Below are 28000 nucleotides of genomic sequence, written 5' to 3'. Positions count from 1 at the left end.
AATTAAACAGATTGGCTTCTGCAAAAGTTGTACTTTCGAGTTAATATTGATGTCTTGGATGAAAATAAGAGATGCTTGAGCGTTGTTGTGGCAAGGTGTGGAATTTAACACAAAGGTCTTACTTGTGTGTTAATTGCAGAAGAGGGCAACTGAAGTGCATGCATGCACACACAACTGGTCTCTCTCCAAGCTAGCTTCATCCAGCGACTCCAGCAATGCCTCTCACAGACATAAGACTCACACAAGATGAGCAACTTCTGAATCTCCTCTCCAAGGAGGGGAGAAGAAAATCCACAGGCAACCAAGCTGACGGCATCACTAGCGCCACGTTTCAGAAGGAACTCTGGGTGACGATCTGCTTGCTGCTGGTGGACCTCTGTGAAAAGTTTGCTTTCTACGGCATTGTCTGCAACATGATCCTTTTCTGCACCATCAAGCTGGGCTATCACAATTACCAAGCAGCCATGCTCAATCTCTGCTTTGTGGGTGCCTGTATGACCACCCCCATTCTGATGGGGTGGCTTGCCGAATGCCCAGTGGGGCGGATCAGATTGGTGTATATCTGCACCTTGCTGCATTTTATAGGTAGGTGCCTTGCCCAGGAATTAAGTGCTTGGGTTGGTTTTTTTTTCTCTGCCAAACATTTAAAAATGTAGGGTGTGCTCAGATGGCTTTCCAAATTCTGCTTGGTGCTTCTGTACCCAAAGAAGAGGCGGGAATCAAAGACACTGGATGCTTTGCGATAACAAAAGTCTTGAGTTTTGCATCTCCTGCCATGCAAGGTGACCTGGCCCATACTTGGTGGCCCTGCAACTGCTACGGGTGGAACGGGCAAAGAATAAGTAGATTCTTCTCAGAATAACTTTGATTTAATCCATTCTGATCCTGCTCTTCCAGTTTTCTCATGTGTCCGTTTTTCTTGTTGCAGGTACAGCCCTGCTCCCTGTTGTAGCTTTCCCCTTTGAAGACTTCTTCATAGATAAGCGCTACGTGCTTCACACCTTGGCTAAAAAGGAGCAGAAGGCCCTCTTCTACATAGGATTGTTGGCCATCTGTCTGGGCTCTGGAGGAATAAGAGCCTTAGTGTGTCCCTTAAGTGTATACAATCTTGATGGGCATGGAGAAAAGGAGCTTCTGTCATTTTTCAACTGGTTAGTGTGGCTTCACATTATTCCACTGAGGCAGGAACTCCGGGAGGAGTGTAATTTTGAGGAGACCTTAATAGTTAAAAACTCAGTATTTTACCTGAAGGAAGTTTGTTCTAACTGTTGCTGGGTAGTTTATTTGTTCTTGTTTGCTCCTTGGTTTCTCAAAGAAATTGCATTAGTGCTGGATTTTTATTAACGGTGTGCATCAGAGTTGGATGAAGCCTAAACATAACCTGACCCCCTTGGGCCATTTCTGGTGCTTCCTAAGTTGAAGAAGGCTTCCCTGCAAAGCCACCAGATCCAAAGCTGGGCCAAATTCACTCCACTTCCAGCCTTGTCCCTACCTTCTGTGTGGGGAAGAGAAGTGAGAACAAGAATGAGCAGTGCTTTTCACTGAGCATGAAATAAGTTAACTAAATAGGGTTGACATCATGGCTAAATCTAGTTCTTGCATGGCCATATATCCGCCTGGTTCTGATACAGGCAATCACAAGGATGGGAGCCAAACATGGTCTTCTCAAGCTGGTTGGCCAGAAGGAACAGTGGAGGTTGCATGGGGGGAAGGATCCCTTCCATGGGCACTTTTTGCTTTCACAAAAATAAATTCTTGAAATGTCTTTAGTCTCAGAACTGATCTCAATTCCCTGTGTTGGAGAGATGGCTGGGAGCTAAGAGACTCACCTGGATCTAGAAAATTGTGTCCTTTCCTTCCCCACCCGTTGCCACGCAACAAGCATACCTCTTCCCCTTTTGAAGGACCGGTCCAGTGTGTACCCAGCATGCACCCAGAAGCTGTCTTTATGTCTCGGCATTCTGGGAAAATCAGGGTAAATGGAGTGGCCTTTTTGCTTCTTAGAGACATGCGCTTTATCCCTCTGGGCTGCTTTCTACCCATCAAGGCTTACTGAGAGTCACAGGAGAACATGTTAGCCAAAGCTGTAACACCACTGATTCTGGTCCTTAAACAAGATCTTATGAAAAGCGCAACACAGCAAGGATTGTGTTAGAAAGGAAACATGAACAGAAAAGGCCCTATGTGCAGTGGTAATTAAAACTTTGGACTAGGAATTAGGAGATTGGGGTTTAGTCCCCACTTGGCTGTGAAGCTCACAGAGGAATTTGAGCCAGTCGCTGTCTCTTGGCAAAACCTATTTCATAGGGTTCTTGAGATGGGAAAAGAGGAGGGAGAGAACCATGTGCACATCCTGGAGGTTCTTGGAGGAAAGGCAGGATATAAACGTAAGAAATGTGTAAACATAAATGACCACATTGTCTAATGCCAGCATCTTTCTGGGTCCCCGGATGATTAAGGGAGTCTAGCCACAATGTCTTATGAATGCTGGATAGTTTCTTGCAAGGTTTCCTAGGGAGGCCATAGGAAATGTGGTAGCCAACTGGCAAGCTTGCCTCATGGGACATTTTTTAGGAAGATCTTCTCAGGACCCAAAAGCAGAGGGAAGCTAACTCTCCGGGTGCTTGTTTCACCTTATCCCTGGCCGTGTGATCTGGTCCAGGCACTGGAAAAGCATCCTTGATTGGCGTGAGGAAAAGTCTGGGGGAAAGTCTGATAGAACAAAATGCTTTATGGGAGTGTAGATATTTTAATATTGATAAAGTATCATTGGAAAGGTATCAGCTTCATTCCTATGGGGACAATATTTTCGCTATGTGTTCGTGATGCCTTCTCCCCGCACCTCAATGTATGCGGATATTTCTGATTTTGGATTAAATCCGAATGACATTATGGAAGGCAAAAGGATTGTTTGGTTCCCTGTAGCACATTCTTCCTCCTTGACCTACCCAAAGGAGAGAATAAGAGAGAAAAATCTTCCTTTTAAAAAATTCAATTCTGGGTTTTAATCCTTAATTAGCAACATCATTTTGATTAAATAAGACTCCAGAGAATTAAGGCTGAAGACCAATCTGAACTGTTGCTCAGGAGAATTTATTGTACTGCAGTCCTAGTAATTCAGAGTTTTTGTTTAATCAAAGTGACACTTATTCTGGTGTTGATTACAAAGAGAAAGATTAATGCATATGAAATGTATCCTTGGGGTAATCCAAGCAGAGCATTGCTTGGGGCATTTGCTAGACTAAGAACGGCAGGTATTTCCCAATTTCTTTAGCAGTATTCACCGGGGGGGGGGGGGGGGCATTACTGTGATTATAAATCTAGCAAAACAAAGCTGCGTGATTGTAAGGTGTAATTATAGGTGGTGCCTCCATACCTTGATAGATGGTCGTAAGAAGGCTTTGAAATACCCGATATGCTTTGAAAATAGAACTCACTGACAGAACTGCCTTAAAGTCGACCCTTAATTTTGCTTCCAGAAAGTTCTCTGTTTAAGCAGGCAAAATGCCAAGCAGACGGGAGAATCTGCTCGTACACCCACATGAGGGCCTGCAGCCAGATATTTTGCAGGCTTGGAGGGCAGGGACTCCTTGAATACCAGAAAGTTGAAAATATTCATAGCTCATTTAACCATGTTCAATACTAAACTGTAGGCAGCCAATTCAGCTTTGTCCTAAACGTGAGACGCTCGTTGAATGGAATATTCTCACCTCAGGATCTCTGATCCATGCGAGGTCTCCTCAAGCTGGTTGGCCAGAAGGAACAGTGGAGGTCGCATTGGGGGGAAGGGTCCCTTCCATGGGCATTTTTTGCTTTTGCAAAACTAAATTCTTGAAATGTCTTCAGTCTCAGAACTGATCTCAATTCCCTCTGTGTCAGAGAGATGGCTGGGGATCTAGTATGGATCTAGTAAATCATGTCCTTTCCTTCCCCACCCATTGCCACACAACACGCATTCCTCTTCCCCTTGCCCCAGATTTTGGAGTTTTGGCATCCTAACCCAGAGGTGTGTAACACGCATGCCACCCCTGGAACTATTATTTCTTTATGAGGAACAAGACAGCACTGCTAAAAGGGTGAAATTTTGCTTGGCAGCAAACTAATTTAGGCTCGTTTAGAACTAGAAAGTGTTGTGAAGCTCACCAGTGTGGTTTCTGGGGGAGAAGCGGAGTGTCTAGGGATTAAAGTAATATTGAGTGCAGGAGGAGATTATGTAAGCTGATTTAAGTCATTTGTAGGAAAAAAATGGGATACAAATCTAATAAATATATAAATAGACCCCTCTGGACCTCCCACAGTCTTGCCTGTTCCTGGCCTAGAGGAAACAATCACAGAAAACTCCATAGTGGCTAAGAGAGTCTCCTTCTGAGGTTGAAACCAGATTTCTGAGCCGAGAAAGCAGTTCAAACTTATGACCAACCACTGCCAAAGTAGAAAGAATATTAGAATGCACCCCATCCCATGGAGATCTGCCAAAACTAGGGATGCCCTGACATTTGTGCTCGACAGACTTCATGCCTGCTCCTCAACCAACCACTGGAAGTAGGCTGAGCTGAGAGCAGGCGGAACAAAGCCCTGCCCCAGTCTGTGCATTTTTAAAAATGCTAAGAGCATGATTTGCACTCTTTGTGCAAGTCTGAAGTAGGAAATGACATAGTTTGCAACTCACGTGTGCATTTTCTAAGGAAGAAGGCTTTGCCCATATACCAGTTTAATCAACCAATTACTCAAACTTGTATGGTCAATGGATTTAACATTTATTTAATTGGGCTGCAGGCCAATTTAAAAGAGAGGTCCCAAACTCAGTGAACCCACAATTCAAGCTCTTGTCTTGCCCCATCTTCTCCTGGTGATGGGAGCTCCCCCACCCTGCCGGTCCTTCCCAGCCCACGCTGCCTCTTACCTTTCCCAAAGAGCTGAGTCACTCTTGCTGGAACCAGAACTGCAGATTCCAACCCCTCTAAGCAAACTTCATGCTTTGACCTCTGAGTCATTATCTCCGCATTAATTTTTAACTGCTGGAAGTGTTGCTCTAGAAAATGAATGATTTTTGTATGATTGAACTGCTGTTTTGAGGTAGCATTCCCATCAGATATGGAGTTGAGGGGGTAGGATGTTTCTGTCTTCGGTGAAAAATGTAGAACCTTTGGAGTGCAATCCAGTACATGTTTAGACAGAAGAGGTATGTGCCTTAGTTGAGGGAGTTTTGGGCCAGTGTTTTCTATCTAAACATGCATGGAATTATGCCTTTACTTCCCCAGCTGCACAAAGCACCTGTCATTCAGCTCAGTGCTCCGAAATGCCACGCAGGGCTCGGGGGTGCTTGGCTCCTGCAGGGGAAAAAGGTGCAGGATGTGACAGGCCTTTGGTTGAGGGCTGTTCTTCTTTATTTATTTCATAGAATTTGTATGCCACTTTTCTTTAAACAAAGAAATCCCAAACCAGTTTTCAGAATAAATCCATGCTAAAATACAATAAAAGCAATCCTCAAAAGAATACGATGATGATTAAAAGCTGCCCAAGGCTTATGCGAAGGGGGCGGCATATAAGCTGCCTAAATAAATAAATAAATAAATAAATAAATAAATAAATAAATAAATAAATAAATCCTCATTAAAATACCCAAAGGTGGCTGATAGTCCTAGTGGTCAGGGAAATACTTGTGCAAACAAGTGTGTATTCAACCGCTGGAGGAAGCACTCCCTACCAGGAGCCTGCCTGGTCTCATTCCACCATGGTGGGGACCATTCCTCTGCCCCACCAGCCACCAGGGCCTGCATAGGCTGCCGCGTGTTCTACATGCCCTGACCTTCCAACATAGAGACCAGGGTGAGCTCTCCGTGAGGATGACTCACCGATAATCTATGACATGCTCACATTTTTCCTCTCTTCCTGATCCCTGTGACTGGTTGCATGGCAGGAGGGCCACATGACACGATCAAATGAGATCCTGTCTTTCGTGAGCTCATATGCCAAAGGACACAGCTGCCCGAGTTTCCTGTTCCATCCTGTTCCATCCTAAATCTTGGCTCTTTAGGAATGGAGCATGTGATGGTCTCTTTGCTTTTCAAGATGAGGAAGAACTGTTATTTTCTCCCTTGCTTTGCGTGACGGACTTCCTAATCTTAGACATTGCTGGATAACTCGCACAGTTTTTTGTAAAACAAATGTTTTGGAAGGAAGCTGAACTGGGAGATATACGTGTATATAAGTGTTGCCATTCTCGGGGCTGCCAAGGATGACCTTGGTGGATGGGAATCTCGGTTTCCTGGCACTCAGGCGTTTTGCTGGCACTCTTGACAGCCGCCACAGTGTTCTCAGCAACTGTAAATTCACTCAAATTGGATCTGTCATTGTTCTTTCTTTTGGCTGCTGTCTGTGTTCAGCTCGGTATGCAGGGCAGATGCACTCTGCAGCTCCGCCGCTGTCATCTTCTGCTCAAACAAGATGAAAGATGATTCTGTTCAGAGCTGCAAACCAACTGGGGGATTCTTGTGCTCTTTGGGCCTCCAATGTATAAAGGTTCTGCCCTGACCTTTGGAGTCCCCAAATGCTCTTGATCTTTAATTACTAGCTTTTAAAACACTGTAGAGTTATGGCTGTCAGCCTGATTAGAGGAAGTAGGCAGGATAATCTTCTGGGGGTCAGGTGGCCTAAGGTCTTGCCATTCAGAGTACAGTTCTCTGTCCAATGTGAAGAGAGAGATCCAAGAGAGGAACAAAAAGGTATTTGCCCCCCATCAGTTAGAAATAGGACAGCTGGCAGGACAGGCACAAGGATTATTCTGGATTTCATAGCATTCCTGTATTGCCCGATAGCTGAAGCTTTCTGGACTGCACACAAACACACGGATAATGAAGTGCCATAAAAATGTCAATATCTACATTTTAAAGCAATGTCAATAAGCATAGAAGACACGTCACGTGTGGGAGTACAGGGCCATCTCAGCCTGGTACCAACGGTGCTGGTGCCAGGCAGGCCTTAGTGGGGAGATCATTTCATAGTTAGGGGCCACCACTGGAAGGGATCTCCCTCTTGATGCCACCCTCTCCCTTGGAGATGGCACTCAGAGGAAAATCTCAAACAACTGGTCCTATTTTTCCCACTGCAGTGAGATTGATTTGCTGTTTAATTGATAGACTTTATTTCTAAATCTGCATGCATGCATATAATTTTGCATAGGTAATTTTTTGCCCTCTTCTCCTTTGAAGCGATGCATTTCCTGTTACTCAGCAATACATTAAGTGCCCACTTATGATGGAAGGACTGCCATTTCTGGGCCTTGCTGGGACCTGTCCGAACTGCCCCGTGAATCCCATTTTAACATGAGCTGTTCTGTTCTACTGAGTAACTGTGTTCTTTTTCTCATATTCTCTGCATTTTCTCCTGTAGGTTTTACTGGCTGGTCAATTTAAGTTCAGCCATTGTCTTTGTCAGCATTTCGTACATCCAGCAATCAGTGGCCAAAAACCTTGGCTTTCTTATTCCGTTTGTGTCTGTCCTCATGGCTCTGATCACAATTCACATGACACGCAGTGAGATGATTTATCAGCCCCCCGAAGGTAAGCAATCAAATTGTGTGCCTTCTTTAAAAAAAAAAAAAATCAAGGGAGGAAACACCTCAACTGTAAAAACGTGGGCCTTTCATTTTTCAGCATTCCAGCTTCTGCTGGAGCCTCTCCTCTCCTCTCCTCTCCTCTCCTCTCCTCTCCTCTCCTCTCCTCTCCACGGAGTCCCCTTTCATGAGTTGAGAAGCAGGACCAGGTAGAAGCTTTTCTTCTCCTCCTGCATTAGCTCTGCTCAGATTCCGACCAATTGCATTGTGCCAGTGCCATATTTCAGGTTTACACGTGGTATGAACAAAACTATGATTCAGATTATAATTATAGTTATTTCTTTCCCCCTTCTATCTGCAGGTATGATTTCGATGAATTTTCAGTTTCATACAGTTGTTTGACAGGTACCCTCTGTATGGATACTGTAGACAAGGATCCATTCTCTTTACTGCCTCCATCCAAATTCTCAGTGATGTGTGTATAAAGTCCTTTACTGTGTTTGTTGTAGATGCATTTCCTAATAAACCTTAGCGTGCTGTTATTCCCACATTGCAGACCATGATTTGAGACAATTCGTGGTTGCATCATCGTGGTTACGCAAGTTAAGCACTTCATAAATGAATAATATCCTTGGACAATGACCCTGTGAGTTTGTGGAGGCAACAGACAGCACTGCTGCCGTGTTTCCATGGTTAAATCCAGTACTCTCTTCTTGGTACCGCATTGGTCTTGCATGTCAGAGCAGAGTTGGTGCAAACTAGTCTTCTCTTCCTCCTCCTTTTCATTTCTTTCTTTGGGCCCATCTTTTCCCTAGTTCTTCATATCCAAGTTTATAACCTTGTTTTGGCTTCTTCCAATAAGATGAGTCGTCTAGAATTCTTCCCCAAGTCAATAATTCAAGTGCATAGGTGACCTTAAAGAAATGATTGGATTTTATTTTAGCGCTTGCTCGCTCTCTCTCCGAAAATGTGGGCCATGCATATGTCAAGCAGGGTTTCCATTTGCATTTCTTCATCCAGCTATAATTTTGACAATTGGCAGTTGACCAAAGATTGGGAGAGGGAGAAGTCATCTAGAGAGCCATGTAGGCTTCTAAAAAACTGTAATTAAGTAGCATAGATTAGCTCAAGGTCAGAGGAGAAGATTGGAACCAAGATGTTAAGGGGGAAGTCTGGGAGTCGGGGAGGAGCGATGCTTATAAAACAAGTTTTAAGCTGCTCCTGGAGTTTGTTGCGCACTCTAAATCAGGATATATCAGTGTGTGTGTTATATATGCCCTGATCTGAACTCCATTGTTTCACAGGATTCCCTGTGCACGTAGGCAGCGGGGCTAGTGTGCACTGACTGTCATTTGCCCATACGGAGTTGCCTCCTCATTGAAAGAGAACGAAGAGGCTCCTGTGGACTGGGGGGTTTCTTGTACGTACAGGGAATTCTGCACCAGAAATTATTCGCTGGATCAGAGTGAAACTCTAAACTCTTGGCATCATTAAGGGGGTGGGTCTGATCACATGCTCTGAAAATAATTCCCAATTGGAAAACCAGGAATGTGGAAACCAAAGGTACACAATTTCCGCCTGGAGGGAATGAACTTACAGCGGCACCTTGCCCTGCTTCTGGGTCTTAACTTCAGCAAAATAAACATACCATCTCTGAATAATGGCGAGTTACACCAGTCCATATATCTAAGATTATTTTTATTTCGTAATTTCATAGTCCTTCTTTGCACAGACACCTTGCTTTTGGGAAGATGCCTTGATTTCCTGCCCAGAATCTGGAATGTTTGATGTGAGCAGGTTGTTTGAAACCTGATTCTCACTTTGAACCTCAGCATGGATAGCTAAATGGTTAAAAACTTGAGCATCTTGTCAAACACCAAGCAAGCATGCACAGAAAATTGGAGGTGCGCCTCCTTTAAAATACAGGTGACTATTAGGAAGCTGTTATGCTGGGGCTTAAAGGAAAACATGCTAAATGCACTTGGCAGGAAGTATTTTGTAATCTGATTCTTCTAATTTTGAGTGCAAAAAGTATCAACTGGGAATTGATCCTGGGTGATCAATGGATTGTCAGGAAACACAGAGTTCAATAGTAAGAGTGAACTTCATGCACCTTAGTCACAAGCAGGGAAGGGTGACAAATTTGTTCAGGTTGCAATTGATGTGATCTCGCCTAATTTGCACTTCCTAAGCCAATATTTGCAGGGGACAAATTGCAGTTATTCTTCAGAAGGGGACACACTGTTTCTTAATGGCATTCTCCAGTTAAAAAATGCATATATGAAAATGTGCCCCAATTGTTGTTGTTGTTACGTTATATTCATATCTTACCTTTTTTTCCCTCTTGGAAGGAACCTAGGGCAGCTAACAAAGCCCTTCTCCAGTTCACCTTCACAACAATCCTGTGAAAAAGTGAGGCTGACATTCACTCACTGGCCCAAAGTTACCCCACAAGCATCATGGCTAAGTGGTGACTAGAACCCAAACCTCCCGAATCCCAGTCCAGCTCTCTAACCATTGCACCACATGGGCTCTCCTGTGTAATAATGCAATACCTAATATAATGCATATATTATTGTTTGTATACTAATATGCATTATCCTAGGGACACTTTCTGACAAAACCATGTATGTATATTATGCAAAAGTATCTACAAAAATGTGTGTTAGGAGTCATCTCCATAGAATTTTTTTCTTTTTCCAATGGATGTGGAAATGGGACAAAACTCACTTAGGGATGGAAGACTGAGAAATGTGGAGACACCAAAGTGGACTCATTTGAGCAACAGTTGTGACTTAGAGCACTGTTTGATAGCAGAAATTACAGGCACCACGAACAAGACTTGTGCTTGGAGGAAGTTGACTCAGGAAACTCTGTCCTGGGCTTGGTGTGCAGATGGAAGGCATGTCCCACCACTCTCTCAGGCTAGGCAGCATCCGTGAAGGAAGCTCCTAGGCTTCTCCTCCTTCCTTTTGCCTGTTGCCTCCTTCACCTGCTTCCTGCTCAACACCCTGTCAGGAACACAAGAACAAAGTATGTTGCAACAGCCAATTTGTCCTTCTGGGCCAGTGTGGTTGAACTTGAATAACTAGAGCCATTCTTGCCCATCCTAGAGATGCCAGCAATTGAATCCACAACCTTCAGCCTGAGCTGCAGCCCTTCCCCTGTTCCAGTCCATTTGTTTGTCCTCTTTAACCTAGAATGGCTACCTGTTGGAATAATGCAGTTCTCCTCGAATCCGGGACCACCATGGTGGTGTTCTCCAAAGTGCTACTTGTTGCATGCTAGACATAGAAAGCTGAGGAGTCTCTTGTGTGGATGAGATGGTGGTGTAGGAAGGAGAGGTTTGGCTTTGTTTGGCAATGGGGGGCATGACAGGACCAGCTGGGTCTATGCAAGGATACTTGAACCAAACAGACTGCCAGCACTTAAGCACCTCTTAAGCCCTGGGGGAAAGTGTCAGGAGCTGGGAAGCATCTAGATTACCTCTGAGGGATGAAAAGGAAACTATTTCTGATGGAGAGAGGGGAGAAATAGGCCATTGGCATATTCTGAAACAGCATAGCCAATCAAGGGCCATAGCAGAAGAAATACACTCCAGGGGCATCTTATGAGGAACACCATGTACAAGCCTCTCTGTGCTGATGCTGGAAGTTACTGGACCAAAATGGGAAAGTTGGAGTGTCTGGGATTAAAGTAGAACCTAGATGTGGTGGCCATTAAGGATACTGGATAGAACCCATGGCTTATACTCATCTCTGGATACAGCTTTATAGAAAGGCCGATGTACAGCAGTTCCTGGGGAACATGGGAGGTAGAATGTCATTGTGCTTGTCTCCTGCTTGTGGGTTTTTGAGGGACAGATGATTGAACAGAATGCTGGAAGAGATGGACCTTTGGTCTGATCCAACTCACCTTTCTTAAGTTCTTATGTCTTCTGTAGCATCTCCAGCCATTAGAACCATATCTAGTATGGAGCACCTTAGGACATGGCGATAATGTTCACACATGCACGGACTTGGTTGCACTGCATTGATCTCTCTCGCTTTTCCACAGGAAGTTGTCTGTTGACTGTCTGGGGCATAGTCGCCAATGCACTGAAACTGTGCTTGATAAAATGTCGGTACTTCAGCGGGAATGTCACCAACTGGCTAGACCATGCAAAGGAAAACTATGGTGGCCAGTACAGTGAAAGTCAAGTGGAAAGCACAAAATCCCTTGTCCGTCTCTTTCCACTCTTTGCCTTCCAAATCATCTACAGAATGTGTGTTATGCAGGTGAGTGAGTGACTCTCTTGGTCCTAGATGTATTTTGGAATACATTCTGGAGAAGGCTGTTATCATATCCTTGAGTACCATAGAATCCTGCCAAACCTGGATGCTGCACCTATTTCAGCCTCAGCAGCTCACGTACTCTCTTGCAATCTTGGGAGACAACCATTGCAATGAGTTTTACACGGGATGATCCTTGAAAGTTCTTTGGAGGATGTAGGAGCGAAGGATGCAGGTGGTCAGTGCCAGACTCTGAACCACTAGGAAGTGCTCAGGGATGGCTGGTTCAGAGCACACTGAAGGGTGTTGATGTGATTTTTTTAAAGGAGCATTTAAAATGATTACAAACTAAAAGGATAAAGAGGTAAGGAAATGATCCTTGAGAGAAAAGAGTGAAGCCACTTCCGTCCACTTGTTCCCCTCCAGGTGTTTTCCACTGCCACTCATGTAGTTCCATGTGGGCTGGAAGGCACCAAGCTGGGAAAGTCTTGGCTGAGGTTGTCTTGCTGGCTGGCTTGCTTTTGCTCTCCCTCTAAAGCTGGTTAAATAAGATTGAGCAGAAGGTAGAGCAAGATGTACTGTTAGGTTGCTAGATGACTGCAGTATATCCATTTTGTGCTATTCCCTCTTTCTTTTAGCAGTAGCAGCAACAAAAAATTAAGCTGTTATGAAAGAATATGTGATCTGCAGTTCATAAAATGTAAATTTGTGCCTCTTCATACAGGTCCTTCCAGCAAAATGGGGTTGAGCATCCATTAACACTGAGGTTACTCATGTCAACCCAGCCCATATTAGCCTGGTCCAATATCTGTTTGTTTGTTTGTTTGTTTGTTTGTTTTATATTCTGCCTTTGTTCCTTCCAAGGAACTCAGGGTTGCTTACATAATTCTCTTCTTCCTCTCAATCTTGTCGCCACAACAACAACCCGGTGAGGTAGGTTGGGCTGAGAGGCTGCGACTGGCCCAAAGTCACCCAGTGGACTCCATGGCTGAGCGGGGACTGGAACCCAGATCGCCTGAGGCCCAGTTCCACACTCTTCACCACCGCACCACGCTGGCTCTCGATATAAACTTAATTTGCCATAAAACCTCAGTGGACATTCCTCACGCAGAGAAAGTGCTGTTCTGAATGCCAGGTGCTGGGGAGCAACCAGACACGTTGAACTGGTGGTGCAGTGCAGCGAAGGTGGCAGAGCGGCAGCTGGTGCTACCTTCAACCATACACCTGTATACCTGTACGCCTGGGCCTGGTTCCCTTCCCTGTTAGATGCCCTGTGCTTTGGAGCACATGTAGAACAAGCAACGTGATGTTCTGAGTGCTTGACCACAGTCTGGATATACTTTTCAGTTCTACAACTTTCATCCCCTAGGTATTTTATTACTATAAAAATAAAATAGTAATAAAAGAGGAGGGACACTGATGTCCCTCAGTAGTATAGTAATAGGAATACTACTAATAGTAGTAGTAGTGCTGTCCCTGCTCTTTTCCCCTTGTGACAACTCAAGGTGGCTTATATTGGCTGCTCCATTTTCTCCTTACAACAACAACCCTGTGAGGTAGGTTAGGCTGAGAGTACATGTCTGGCTCAAAGGTACCCAGTGAGCTTCACCACCAAATTGAAACTAAAACCTGAAGTTGATGTATAGAATAATGATTTCTTTTTGGTAAACTGTCAAAAAGCAAGGGAAGATTGAGAGAGAGTCAGTTTGTGGGTCGTAATATAGGGTGTATCTCTTTAAAATTCCCTAGGCAATCTTGTCTGTTATGTTTATCTTGTTCACTTTAGTTTGTTCTGTTCATACTAGGTTTTTTTTATTTTATTTTTTCCCTATGCGTTTGTATATGTTAAGAAAATAAAATTTATTTTAAAAATGTGTGCCAAGGAAAAAAGAAAGAAAGAAACTAAAACCCGACTCTCCCAGCTGCCCAGTCCATCACTCTATCACACCACACTAGTTTTAATGTTATGTTCTGTATTTATTTGCTACGTGGGTTTGTATCTTATTGGTATGGATACATTTTCTTTATGAAATTAAAATACCAAGAAGATAACATTACAGAAACATATGGAAAAATAAAGAATGTAGAATCATGAAAAAACCTGAACTAAGACTAAACTCCAGGTGATGTTTTAACTCTGCTCAATAAGGATATTGAAATTTAAATTTGCAGCAAAGTCTTATGTATGTCTACTTAAACCCTACTATGTTTAGTAGGACTTATTCTCAGGTAAGTGTGTATAAACGTGTAACCTTGATATTAGAAAATCACCTTTAATTGGTACATTAAATGAAATTCAGCACATGAATTCTTCACATTATTATGTTTTCTCTGTTTTTCCATTATGGTATAAAAGGAATTCATTCTTTAACAAAATAATAGCACTTATATTCCCCATTCTGTAATGTATAGTCACCATAATTTTGTCCATAGAAAGATTAAAATTACTAAAGTTACAGAATGTTTTATAAAGTCACTCATATTAAGAGAAACATTTTATATCTCTCCAATTCCATGCAGTCAGCACTCTTTGAGCTATTTTTATAATTTAATTTTATAATAAAATTGTTTATTCTTAATATACTTGAATTCTTGAATTCTTAATATACTTGAATTCTTTTCATTTGATAAGCTACTTTGGATTTTTTAAAAGTGGGGTATAAATGATTATGATAATATATTTTCTTCTTGTCTCTCACTTTAATTTACCCTTCCCAATTTTTCAGTTTTAGCCTAGAAAGTATGTGCCTTTTCAACTGGTATAGACCAGGGATGTGAAGCTTCCAGCCTGCAGTGGAGATACATTTTCCTCCAGAGCGTCCTTATGTTCCTCCGGGGTATAAGGAGGAAATTGGAAATAGATTGGAAAGATCTACCAGGCTTTCTCTGTGAGCTGTTCCCCCTCTGTTGTGTAACAGGACCTGCCCTTTCATGGATGGACAGCAACCATGTGCCTTTTCATTGTAGATTCCTTCAGGATATTATCTGCAGACAATGAATTCAAATTTGAATTTGAATGGATTCTTCCTGCCAATCGCAGCCATGAATGTGATAAGCATCATTCCATCCTTAATTTTGGTTCCATTTCTGGAGTGTTTGAACACTTGTCTCTTCAGTGCTAAAACAAGTGGATGGCCTATTACAGTCTGTACTGGTGAGTACAAGATAAATAGATCTATAAAGGGATGCAGGTGGCGCAGTGGTTTAAACTGCTGTGCTGGTAGATCGAAAGGTCGCCGGTTCGAATCTGCACAATGGGGTGAGTTCCCGTTGCTCCGTCCGAGCTCCTGCCAACCTTGCAGTTCGAAAGCATGCAAGTGTGAGTAGATGAAAAGGTACCACTTCGGTGGGCAGGTAACAGCATTCCGTGCACTTCAGTGTTTAGTCATGCCGGCCACATGACCACAGAGACTGTCTGCGGACAAACGCTGGCTCCCTCGGCCAGGAAACGGAGGTGAGCACCGCCCCCTGGAGTCAGGCATGACTGGACTTCACGTCAAGGGGAAACCTTTACCTTTACCTTTAGAGATGCATGTAGATATAGATATATGTTAATTGCTGTAGACAGCAGCTATTACTTTGTGCCCAGTGGCATCAAACTAGTAATTGTTAATTAGAGAAACATATTTGGGGATGTGGAGAATCTGTGAACTAAATTGACTGGTCGTAACTGATGGTGTGGATTCATTAATCTTTACCAAACCTTGACTATTTATTAGAGACCAGAATGTATACTTTCAGTTAAGAAAATGTTACAATTACTTTATTCTTTGTATATGTGGTTTGCCTGCCTGAAAGGAACATAGAGCTGCATTTTTATTTTTTTATTTATTAGATTTATATCCTGCCTTTTCTTTTTTAAAGCATTCAAGGCAGCTTACACAAATCCTGCTCTCAATCTTATCCTTAGAACAACAACCCTGTGAGGTAGGTTGGCCTGAGAGGCTGTGACTAGCCCAGAGTCAGCCAGTTGACTCCATGGCTGAGTGGGGACTAGAACCCAGATCACAGGGACCGACAGACCAGATCATGTGTGCCACAGGATTCTTTCTTTTGTTCCTATTTTCCAAAATTTGACATCAGGGAGTGGGCGGCTATGCATGGTTACAGATGTTCACTTTATTATTGTCCCTTTTATAATCTATCATCCTGTTCTGCACCGGCATGGTGCTTGTTTGCGAATAAAAGCATTTAGGCTCAAGGCAGCTGAAGCTGATCCCATGTCTTTCCTGCAGTCATGAGGACTGCTGTGATTTTAGTAAGCTTAAAATGCAAACCTGCACAAGCTGGGAGTATTTGTTTTTTTAACCAGGATTGGCAAAAAGTGTGTGTCTTGCTTGCTTTAACACATCAGGAATGTGGGAGAAATTATAAGGCACGGAATGGACTGGAATGGACTGGCAGGGTGAGCTGGGGAGAGGAGAAAGGCTAGCTGTTTCCTCCATGCCTGAAGCATTGGAACATGGTCCTTTAATGGGGGAGGGGCTGCCAATTAGTCCCAGGTCTAAAATTAACCAACTGTGTCACTGGAGATAATGGCAAGGTCAAAGCATGGCTGAGCAGAGCTCTGAGCCAGCATTTCTCATATCCAAATCCAGCCCCTTACGCTGGCTTTGTTGGCCTTGCACTGAGTTATGAAGTTAGAGGTGATACTTATTTGAAAAGGAACCCCTTATTTAGATGTACATCTCTTAAGTCTTTCAGGTGCACATCTGTGGTAGGTTGTTCGACTGTCCAAACCAGATGTGGTTTTTGCAGGGTGGCTTATTTTACATGAAGCTGGAGAATATCTGGTTTCTTTGAGGGTTGTTCTTGCCGCAAAGGGTTGTTGTGATATTGGCCTTGGAGTGCCCCTGCTGCTTATTGTTACAACCTCACCAATGACTGCCTTTCCACAAATGCCCTTCTCACACTGGGGCAGGCTTGGGGGTGTGCTGAAAAAGTAGAGGGCACGGAGAGCTGTTGGTTCAGTGCTTAAAATCAGGAGGGTTAGATCAGCGGTAGGGTGCTAATGCTCCTCCTTTTCTAGGACCTTTCTTGCTGTGCTTGTGCCCTTTACTTGTGCTTTTCCATCGATAACCAAGAAACGGCTCCTTGGCAACTGTGCATAGATTAGTCTGTCCACAGTCTCTTTTGGTCTTCTCTCTTTAACTAATTTGAAAGAGACAGGGAAAATGACCAGACAAGACCACTCGTATCAGAGAGCCAATCACTGATTGCAAGGCCTAAAATCATTGCCCATCTGCTGCAGATGACCCTGAAATCTACCAGCAGATCCAGGTTGACCTGCCCACCCTTGTAACATAATAAGCTAAGATGGAAGCTTATTTGCACATTGGGAGGGAGCAAAAAGAACTGTTGGAGCTGGACTCCAGAGCACAGAGCTTCTTCTCAATGTGTTTGGGATGCTGAAGTGCCATTCAGCTTTCTGGAGAGTGTTCTGGCCTGAACTACTTCTTCCAAGACTGAGCAAACACTTAGAAGCACTCAGAAGTTGTTGAAAAGTTTGAGGAGCTCAGGGTTTCTACCTGGCTGAAACCACAGAGCTATCAAGAGAGGGAAAGTAGAATTGATGGTCACTCTTCAGAGAAAGAGATCAGTGCTTCCCAAGAAACAGCAAAAGAAGCTGTGCAGACCAGCAGAAGGAAGGTCACGGGGTAGCAGGACAACTCTAGCAGAGCTGTGATTTGCAACAGAAGGCAGACAGAAATCCTGACCTTGCCACAGTTCTAACGCTCCAGGTGCAATGCCCAGCTTTGCATTTGAGTATTTTCCAGCCTATTATACCAAGAGTACCGAAGGAAGAAACAAGCCTCCAACACAGATACCTAGTGGTTCAGATTGTGCCTCGGTCAGAAAATCAGTAGGGTGTCCTTCACTTCCTATCCTCAGTATGGGGATAATTTTGATCCACTTTATATGGATTACTCAGAGCGTATATTGGAAGTGCTTGACTAATATTTGTGTTGTCTGACTTGTCTCTATACCAGAGTGAGATATCCAGCACAGGGAAGCGATGAGAATCTCATTTCTAGCCAGCGCATATTTCTAGAATAAAGAGCAATCTACCATTTTTTTGTTTGGAAATCAATTCCCATTTGCATGAATTTAACAACTTGAGTGCTCCTCCAATTTTAAACTATCTCCGATCCTGCCGTGCAATTTAAAACACTCTCTCTCTCTCTTAGAAATCAACATTTCCTGTACTCCTCAACTAATTCGGCACCCCATAGCATGTGGCACAGCCAGTGCTGAAAGACAGGAAGTATTAATCTGACTAGAATTAGCCTAATTAAGTTTGTTGTTAAGCTTTGTGCAAAGTAGAAGCGTATGAAACAGCAGGTGGCAATTACTCAGGGTTTAAAATAAAATAATGTCTCGATTGAGCTACAGAAAAGAACTTTCAGATGGCAGTGATGCTAGTAGCTCTTCGGGTGACATTTTGAAGTCTAATGATGCTGAAAAAGTTCGAAAGGTTAAATGTTTCACTTGGAGTCCTGCTGTGGGTGTTTCGTGACTGGCTGCCTGGCTCTTGGAAGCCCCCTTTGCTGGCATGGCTCATGCCGCCACATGCAATGCTCAATTAACACAATTTCCTACCCTGGTATCCTGTTCCTTTTCTTGCTGCAATTATCTTGGTGTCCAGTCTGGGTACTGAGACAGTGTTCATCAGATGGGGAACCCAATTCTGGATGCTCAAGAGAGGCATCAGTTGCTGAAATTGGTCAGTTTTATATCTGGGAAAGGTTTTCACTTCTACACCCTACACACCAGCCATGGCACTGTGGAACAGAGTGGGTTGATTTAAATTGCCAAGGAAAGCTGACTGAAAAGAACTGATTTGAGTAATTTTCCATGGGCATATTCCATGTGCTTTCTCAGTCATCCTGAAATCCGGAGGAAAGGGTGCAATTCTGTTGTCTTCTGCCCCACAGGCGGCTCAGAGCCTCCAAACTGGCCACTCGCAGCCTTCTAGAGAAAACACCCAGACCAAGGAGGGAAGGTGAAGGGGGCTGGAGTGCTGATGGGAATCAGCCCCACCTCTCCCTTCAAGCGGGCCTCTCTTCTGCTCGCCAAGGCTCGTTGGCAGCTGTGCTTCTTGCTGCACAGGCTGTGAGGAAGAGCGGTTTGGGGCTCAGCCCAGCACTGTGGTGGAAGGACATGGCGCTGGTTCCTCAGACAACACTGGGAGACGATAGGATTCCATCCTCTATCATGTTAATGTACAGCTCAATGCAGTATTATTTACACACTTGTTTTATTCTTACACTCAGGTCTTGCACCTCCTTGTTGTGCTATAAACCTTTTGCAGGTGTTCTTTTTCTTCATTTTTCTCTTTCTTTTTTACAAGAAGAAGGAAGGTTTTTAAAATATTCTTTTGTAACAGTACCCATGACTTTTTAAATGTTAACTATGGAAATATCAGAACCTGTGCAGTGAATGGTTTTGTCTTCTTTTTCTTGCAACATTACTCTTTTCAGTTTCACTTTGCCTTGACCCAACTCCACCTTAATGAAAATAAGACAGCAAGCAAAAACAAAATGTTAGAAACTGTGCACAACTGTTCTATGTTTCACCATACCACAATGGCTTGTCATGTTGTCTGAACCCAGAAAAATTGCCTCTAGTTTCTAGGAATTTACTCAAAAATTTCAGTTGACTGGTAGGCCCATTCCTGTAGTGATCAGATATGATTCCATCCTAGGAATATTAGGCAGAAATGAATCCTGGAATTCCCATTGTACCAGGAGTTGTAGTACATGGCTGCATTTTTGCCATGTAGTACTGGCTGCCATTTGCCGAAGCACGCATGGATTGCTCCGGTACTTCTGCGTGTGGCTCCCACAAGAGCCGCATGCAATTTATTTTGTCCCCTGCACTTGCTGGACTGGTTCTCTTTGGTGTAACAGTGCCATCATATGATGCCCCATCATGTCTTGGCTCTGTAGACAACCTGCAATCTACTCCCTGCTTGAAAATGGTTGAAAGGCCAGTGGATGCTAGAAAATGTAGTGCTTAAAAGGCAGCAAAATCATTCAAAACCAGCCTTGAAAAGAGGAGACAGCCTATTTGGTGAAAGGTGACTTTTTATGGGCTAAAGGTCCTGCATGAAAATTTGGTGGAGTCCCACAGCATTAAGAGAGCATTCCCTCCCCTCCCCTCCCCTCCCCTACCCCTGCATTCCAGCTGTCTTTCAGAAAAAATGTATAATTGATAAACAATTTTTCGACTGCTTTGTGCCTTTTCTGCCCAGTTGTAGGTCACACATCTGCCACCCTCTCTGTGATGGTCGCTGGGTTTTTTGAGTTACGCAGGAAACATTTCCCTGTGGTGGAACAGACTCTCTCAGGAAAAGATCTCCTTGTTTCCTCCATGCCGTGCGTCCATCTGGCTCCACAATACATCTTCCTTGGTGTGGCAGAAGCTCTGGTGGCTCCTTCCTGTAAGAAGACCATTTTGTTTCATTTGAGGTCTCAAAAATCAACTAACTCAAGCATGGAATGACATCCGTTTGAGCAAGAGATGGGTTGAGTAGCTTTCATCAGCCGCTTCAGCCGGGGTGCTCTTCCACGGCTTTTCCTCATTTGTTTTCCTTGTGGTTACTGCTCATGGAACAGGGATGTTCTTTGCAGTTAGGAGCAATGTCTGATTTGCCACCCTGGGGGGCTCCCCATCCTTTAGCTATGGGAAAGGCACTCCAAACCGGGCCTCTTTGCTAAAGGGAGAGGCAAGTTCCCAGATGCCAACCCCAGCACTTTATGGTCAACCCGATACCCCTTTTTCAAGGATGGAGGTCCACACAGGGGAAGCTCTGCCATATCAAACAGTAGGGAGACCCAAGCCCTCTTCTTACAGCACGAGAAGCAGGGCATGTCAGAGGCTCTCCCAGGCCTGCTGACCTGCCACCACCTGAAGGGAAGTCCAACTCGTCTCAGTCAAGAACAGAAGTTTATGTATGATCAGGAGCACCACTCTCAAGATAGACAGATGTCACATAGGTATTAGATAGATGCCACTTGCACATGAATACATATATGTATATTTGGTCTGCCTCCTTGGAAGCTTATGTATAATTTTTTCTCTTTATTTCTGTCTATAAACTTTAATTGTGTGTGTGTGTGTGCGCGTGCGCACTTACGTAAACACACATATATATTTCGTACCTATTAGTTGAAACTGATACAGTTACATTTCCCTTTCTTTTTACAGTTTTGTTGAAATTGCCATAAAATAAATGAGAAAAGAGGCAACTTCAGAAAGGAAGCTATACCTGCATTCACTTGAATGAAAGTAGAAATCTTCATGGGATTGAGCACCGTGTTTTCCTAGGGTTACCCACTGCATGTGGGGATTTCTACTCTCATGCAAGTAAATATAAATAGAAGCCTTCTTCAGACAACCCCAGCAGGGACTGAGGAAGTAGAACCAGTGGTGCTGAGCGCCACAGCGTCTTACTTGCATTTACATCCCTTTTTGATGGTCAGTGAGGTTTAAGATCTAAATTAATCTCTAATTAATCCTTCTATTTAACCCAGGGGACTGCACCCAAAGTGTCTCACCTCTCCCTCCACCCCACTGGAGTTAGAATTCATGTTAGAATATAATGGCTGCTTCAGGTCGTTTTGATACAGCCTAAATGGTCGCCGAGCAAGTAAAATTACGGGAAATACAGTAACTCCTTTTGCCCTGTGAATGTTGCATTGTGAAACACTCCATGCGTGCAACCTTTTGGTGTCCCTTCACGCCTGTTTTTTCTTTTTTTAATTTTCCTTGCTTTGAAAAGGTTCCTTTGTGATATTCAAGTTCACACCAGGCAGAATCCGTGGGATCGCCTTGCACGTCTCCACGTTGTTCAGTGGCGCTGGCTGCATGATGGGAGCTTTTCTTGTTCAAGTGGTTTACACGGCCTCACAAGGTAAAAGGATTCTTATGCACAGCAAAGATGCCAAGAGTGGGATTTTCGGCCTCTTCCTATTGGCTATTAGCTTCCATCAGAAGCCTATAACTAGCTCTGTGTGCCAGGAGTTTATTGATCTCTCTTCCCTGATTAAGATAGGTCACTATGTTTCAGTGGGAGTCATCAAAATGTAATGAATCATACCTATTTTGACAGGCCGAATAATTAGTATGTGGTATCTTTATAGGGCTTCTTTGTCTGGAAAAGGGGTAGAAATCATCCAAGATCACAGGCTGTTGTTTTTCCAGCAGAGGCGAGGAAGGGGTTAAAGAAAGAATATTTGCCACTGGGTTATTCAAACAGGATTGAGCCTGGGGCAAAACCCAGGAAATGTATTTTATTTGTTTATTTTTAGGAACATTTTTACCTTTCAGCACATTTTTCCAAGGTGGTTTGCAGTAAGTAGATTTTAAACAAAAAGAACAACAACCGTGTGTTTAAAAAGAGCAGCATAAAGCACATAGCAAATAGCACAGAATCAACACTATTGTATATTTTAAAAGTAAATCAAGAGAAGTATTATTTTTAAAAAAATCCTTAACCAAGCAAAGTTAAATTAAACACCTTGTTAGGGTCTGGAACTAAGGAGAGAACCAAGCATAGTTCCTAAGGGAGAGAATTTGAGTGATATGGGGCCACAGCTAAAAATCCCCTATCTCATGGATTCACCGATCTGACTGAATTCACCAGGAGATCTGCTGAGCAGGGTTTTGTGGCCAACTGTAGGGTCTGGACAGGATCATATGGGTGCAGGCAGTCCTTGAAGTCCTTCAGGTTTGATTGCAGTGTTGGCACTTTGCGATAAATAAGTGGGTTTTGGGTTGCAATCTGGGCACTCGGTCTCTAAACGGTTCGCCGTCCCTGGGACAGACTAACTATTCTGATCAATCAGGTTCAGAATCAGGAAGCTTTTCTCCTCAGTTTATTGATGGCCAGTTGGCAGTGCTGGTTAGCTCAGCTGTGAGAAAAGGCCGATGGCAGTGGATGTGATATTCTTGTTGTTGTGGCTCCAAGTTGCTTCGCATCTACTTTGGAAATGTATGTTTAAACAAATATGGATTCCTTGCTCTAAGCTCTACCTGACATTCCTAAAACACTGTATCCTCCACATACATTTGCACATTATTCCACATAGGTTGGTGCATGCTTTCCAATTTAGTTTGAAGACATAAATCCACTTTCTCAAACCATCCCAGCATTTTCTAAACAAAACAGTCACAAATGTTCTGTCCTTTCCTCATATAGGAGTTGCTTCAACCCACTGACCATTTTGGTGGCCCATTTATGGTGCCTTTCCAGGTACACCATCTGTCTCCTCAGCTCTCAGGAATAGAACTTTACTCATGCTTCCAAATGTGATTGTACCATAGATTTATATAAAGTGTTTGGACCTCGAAGTTCTAGGATGAATTGATCTTTTTCCTGGGAAGCCAGACAAGGAAGGAATGGAATGGGATTATGCGTGGGGGAGAGTTGTTTTTTAATTTGTTTTCTGGCAGGCTTTTTAAATATTTGGGAATTAATGTCAAGCTCCCTATTCGCTTTTTAATTTTTTTAAAGATACCTCGTTGCTTCTGACCTTGACTCTCTTTTTTCTAAATTAATCTATCATTTTTACTGCTCTCCTCTTTGCTAAATGTTAAGGTCAAAAACCTCCCTAGGGCGCCAAGAAATCGTAATGCATTCTGCTGGTAGGTGTGGGCGTTGGAGAGTGATTGTGTGTGTGTGTGTGTGTGTGTGTGTGTGTGTGTGTGTGTGTTGCAAATTTTAAATGTGATACTGTGGTATCATTTTACTGGGCTGAAAAAGTGTCAAGTCATGTCATGAGATTATTTTTCCCGTTTGTTTATGCGTTGGGGAGGACACCTGAAAAGGGAGGGCTCTTTTGTATGTTGGGGGGTTGTTTCAGAGTGTACACAAATGCCATTGTGGCACAAGGATTAGAAGAGCCTTTTCCAGCTGCAGTTCCCATCATTCCTGGCTGGCTGCCCAACATATTTGGAGTTGCAATGCAGCAGGTCTGAGGAACACCAAGCTGGGGAAGCTGGGTTGGAATGGGAGGCTGCGGCGAGAGAGAACTGGGTCATATCCCAGTGATTCACAAGCTCACTGGGTATCTTTGGGTCACTCACCAACTCTTTGCCTACTTTTCAGGGTTATTATGAAGATAACATGTTGGTGTATGTAACAGGGAAGAATCCTATACATTTCCCTTGTAATGCAATGGGATAAAACTATAATGCAGTAAATACATGTAGATTCACATAGATTTCTTTAAAGGGAAGTAAATGTGAAGTTGCATATTACCTAGCACAGACCCTGACTTTGATATTTTTTCGCCTTAAAGTTGAACCCAGTGACAGCTCTAAAAAATCTTAAATCATGCTAAATTGCAGCATGAAGAATCATTCCTTTATTCCATTTTATTTTTGAAAATGTATACATCTCATTCAGGGATGATTCATGCTTTATCTTCTACAAAAGATTTTTAAAAATATAAATTCATCAAGGAAATAAAACAATGAAACAGTACAGCAGGATAAAAATTTCCAATTAATGAAAGGTTTAAAAGGGTTAAAAATGTTAAAGGGTTAACAGTAAAAGCACGGGGAAACAAAAAGGTATGTGTCCAGCACAGGTGAGCTTGGCATTGCCAGCAAGTGCCATTGTTGTGCATCTGTTGATTTTGTGTAGCACAACGTCAGGAGCCCTGGTATGTGGACTCTGTTGGATGCTTTGCAGTATCTCCAGTTCTAACCATTGGATCTGAAACCGATCTGGGAATTGGGACCAAATCCAGAGTGCAACAGGATATGGAAGAATTTTCAACTAGAGTATTTAAGCCTCATTTTTATCCCATAGCATCTTGTTTCTCTAAAGTTGCGTTTTGCTGGCAAAGTAGATAAGATAGTCACCCAGAGCCTTAAGTGGCGTTAATCATTTTTTAAAAAATGCATCTATGAAGGATGGTGTGAATATGATAAAATAAGACTTCTTGGAAATTTGATGAGTGCAAACAGATGACGGGTGACAGTGATATTTTCAGTACAAGCAGAGGAAACTGATTTCTTAAGGCTCTTTATACCTCCCTTGACATTTTAATGAGACACATGACAAAACCTATCCCCCTATGAGACTTGTTATGGGAATAAGTTTATCTAAAAGTTGTAGTGCAGCTATGCATGGTGAGGTTTGGCTTGGTGGCTGAAAGCAAGAGGGACTGGGCTGAACTCAGTGCCCTGCTGGGGTTCGGTTTGTACTCATCATGAGATGGCTCTTTCCCCGTGTGCAGAGATGGTAACAGTTGCAGAGAAGAGAAATCTAAGAGAAATTTTGGTGGCAGTGAAGGGACAGGCTCCAGGCAATCTCATTCATTATAATGTCTTAACTTACGTGCCAAGTCTAACTTCCAGCTTGGATTTTTGTTGGTCTCTTTCGCTTGTTATAACAGATTTATAACAGATAACAAACCTTTGGATGCTTCAGGTTTTGAGCAAATCTAACCATGATTCTCTACGTTCCACCCATCTCTCCCATTGTCCCACCTACAACTTCCCTCTCTGTTTCGCAGTTTTGCATGGTATAAGTTCAGTTCTCATGGAATCCTTAAGGGGGAAGAGAGAGAGGAAGCATGGAAGGGAATGTGATAGAGGAAGGAAAAGAGAAGAAAGAACAGGAAGGGATGTGAGGTAGTTGTTGGTCTGTGTGGAGCAGGATTTGACAAATGCATGGAGCCTAGGTTCATTGGCAGCTAGGCAAGCTGACACTTAAGTGGAATCACCATGTACAAGGGCAGTGTTCTTCCCAATACTAAATGCCGGGCTTGAACTATTGAGAAAAGGCATCCCTCGCGAGCCCTCCATGTGAGGTGCGCAGAGGCACCGACAGGCCACTGCTGGGAACCGAATGCTGATTTAATTGGACCTTAGAGTTCTTGTCTTCTCATTCAGCTGGGCTTGGTTAAAAAGCCGTTCTTCACTGAGTGATTCATTTGCAAGATCTCTTCAGCTTAGGCCCCGTAGAAGGAATAGTGGACCTTAAAAGAGCAACAAATACTTTGCTTTGCCTCCCTGCCACCTCACTCCAGGGTGAAGGCGGGATCTGTTGATTCTTATGTAATCCGTCAAACCCAGACACGGCATGCACTGAGATTTCAACTTGGAAGCGATGAACATGAAATATGTCGGGAGTGAGCTTTCATAGCACTTACTCAGAATGCTTTGTGGCTCATCTGCTGGGGCGAGGCTTGCAAAAATCTGCTCATCGTTAAAATGGGTGTTTAACCATTTGTCTTTGCAGAGAGGCATGTTGAGAGAAATGTATACAATATGGTACCCATCTGGAGGCTGCTGAGAAGTATTGCTCTGAGGTGGCTGTACCATGTGGTAGAGATCTTACCATATGTGTTATCCCAGTGACATGCAACATCCACGACTTAGCACTGCATCTCCCTCTGAAGCAGAGAGGCCACTTGTGCATGCCAAGGAAGAGGAAATGCATTGCCAAAAGAAGATGCCAATGTGCATAGCATTTGTATATGTAAATATACATGTAGAGGTGCAGACTGAAAACCGTAGCTTGCATAGAAATACAGGGTGTCTCACCACAGTGGAGAAGACTGAAGAACTGAGGTGAACTTATTTGCCTGCTCAGTTTGCTCTCTAGGTGCTCACCAGATGGTCAAATCCAGGCTTCTTCTTCAGTCTTCCCTCCCAGCAGTGCTTGGACTTTAACTCAAAGTTGGATTGGACACTTCATCAAATACAGGGCACTTTCCAATGGAGGCCTGTCCTCCGTAAGGTGGGAGACTTGGCCACCCTTACGGGCAAGCCAGGTATGATTCCTCTTTCTCGTCTTCAGAGCTCTAGCCTAGGTAGGGAAGCCTGCGGCATTCAGCCCAATCTTAGGTCACCCTTGGCCTAAAGTCTGGCAGCAGCGGTGGGGATGCTACAGGGAGAAAGTGAGGGGAGATCTGAAGCAGATGGGGTGGAGAAAGAAACGTGGGGAAGCCTTCTGCAGGCAATCACTTCAATTCACTAGCAAAAGTGATCTGTTCCTTCTTAGCAGAGAAGAGACTAAATGTGGAGGCTGGTTGTGTAGGAAATACAGAGCAAGAGAAGGCACGTGCAAAGCAGCGGCCCTACAGAAGATTGGCTCAAGACCTGACCGATTTCCTCCACACACATGCACACAAAGGGAATGTGTCACTCGACAGAGAAAGAGATTCCCCACTCCTTTCCCCATGAACCACAACCATGGGATCAGGCTTTGTGTCGACATTTGAAGCCCCCAAGAACTTAGGACATGTATATTTCAGAAGAAACGGGAAGGTGATGTGGTATTTCCCAGCCATCGTGGCTCAAGGCCTCCTCCACATATGTCCCATTTAAAATCTCCAATGTTCATTTCCCGGCTTGAAGAAATGTTACGAATCTTTTGCACTGAGGGTCGTTGATTTTAATTTGGACAAGTTGGGGAGTCTGTTTATTTTTTTAAAAAAAGCACTTTTGTTCTCTCTGCAATTATTGCTCTCTGCACTGATTGGTTGCTTTCTTGTTGTGGATGTTGACCAATTGTGTTATTTTAAACGTGATTCTACTTATTGAGAACATTTGTGGGTTATTTCTAAAAGCAAACAAATCCAAAACATAGTGATAGACAACACAGGAAACACCTGAGAAAGAAAAAAAAATTCATGAATGCAAGCCAAAGCAGTGTTAAACCTGGCAGCAAAATAATAATAATGATAATAAGTAATAAAATCAGTCATTCAATTCATGCTTTTTAAAAGGCTGACCCCAGTAACAACCTTTTGACCTGACAGTGGTGGGAATACACTGTCAAAACCTAGCATATATTTCATGCTAATAAATTCAGCAGAGTAGGTTGATCCTCATCACATTTTACCTCAGTAAATGAGAGAAATATGGAGGAAAGACTCAACTGCCAATCTGAAGGCTCAATATGGTACACGCTTTATTGGTTGTCTCGGTTTTGTTGAATAAGGCAGGAGATATATTTAATAGTCATTATAAAATTGCTTCCAGCAATAACGTTCGTCTATTCCTAAATGCAGGTGACGTTTAACAGGGTTAGGAGCAATTTTGAGTGTTTGGGGCCAAAACAGAGCCTGAACTGAAAGGGTCTTCTGTCCAGTGGAGGTTCATGGTAGGGTATGTCTGTTCCAGGTCGTAGTGCGAAATTTTAAGGAGCTAT

At 43.4% G+C, this 28000-nt stretch overlaps 1 protein-coding gene across 1 annotated transcript in view; it reads left to right on the top strand.

Moving 5' to 3' along the window:
* The first annotated feature begins 215 nt into the window (after positions 1-215).
* The window catches only part of SLC15A5 (solute carrier family 15 member 5), a 32639-nt gene continuing 4854 nt past the window's right edge, over positions 216-28000 (top strand). Inside the window, exons 1-7 of the mRNA XM_044455233.1 lie at positions 216-585; positions 929-1151; positions 7393-7562; positions 11612-11832; positions 14794-14980; positions 20081-20269; positions 21611-21742. Coding sequence (XP_044311168.1) covers positions 216-585; positions 929-1151; positions 7393-7562; positions 11612-11832; positions 14794-14980; positions 20081-20269; positions 21611-21742 — 1492 coding nt within the window. The remainder of the gene's footprint in view (positions 586-928; positions 1152-7392; positions 7563-11611; positions 11833-14793; positions 14981-20080; positions 20270-21610; positions 21743-28000) is intronic.

The sequence above is a fragment of the Varanus komodoensis genome, unplaced genomic scaffold, assembly GCF_004798865.1.
Source record: "Varanus komodoensis strain SLA01 unplaced genomic scaffold, ASM479886v1 scaffold8, whole genome shotgun sequence".
Taxonomy (NCBI): Eukaryota; Metazoa; Chordata; class Lepidosauria; order Squamata; family Varanidae; genus Varanus; species Varanus komodoensis.
The sequence above is the reverse complement of the archived record's forward strand: the minus strand, read 5'-3'. Positions and strand labels throughout refer to the sequence as shown.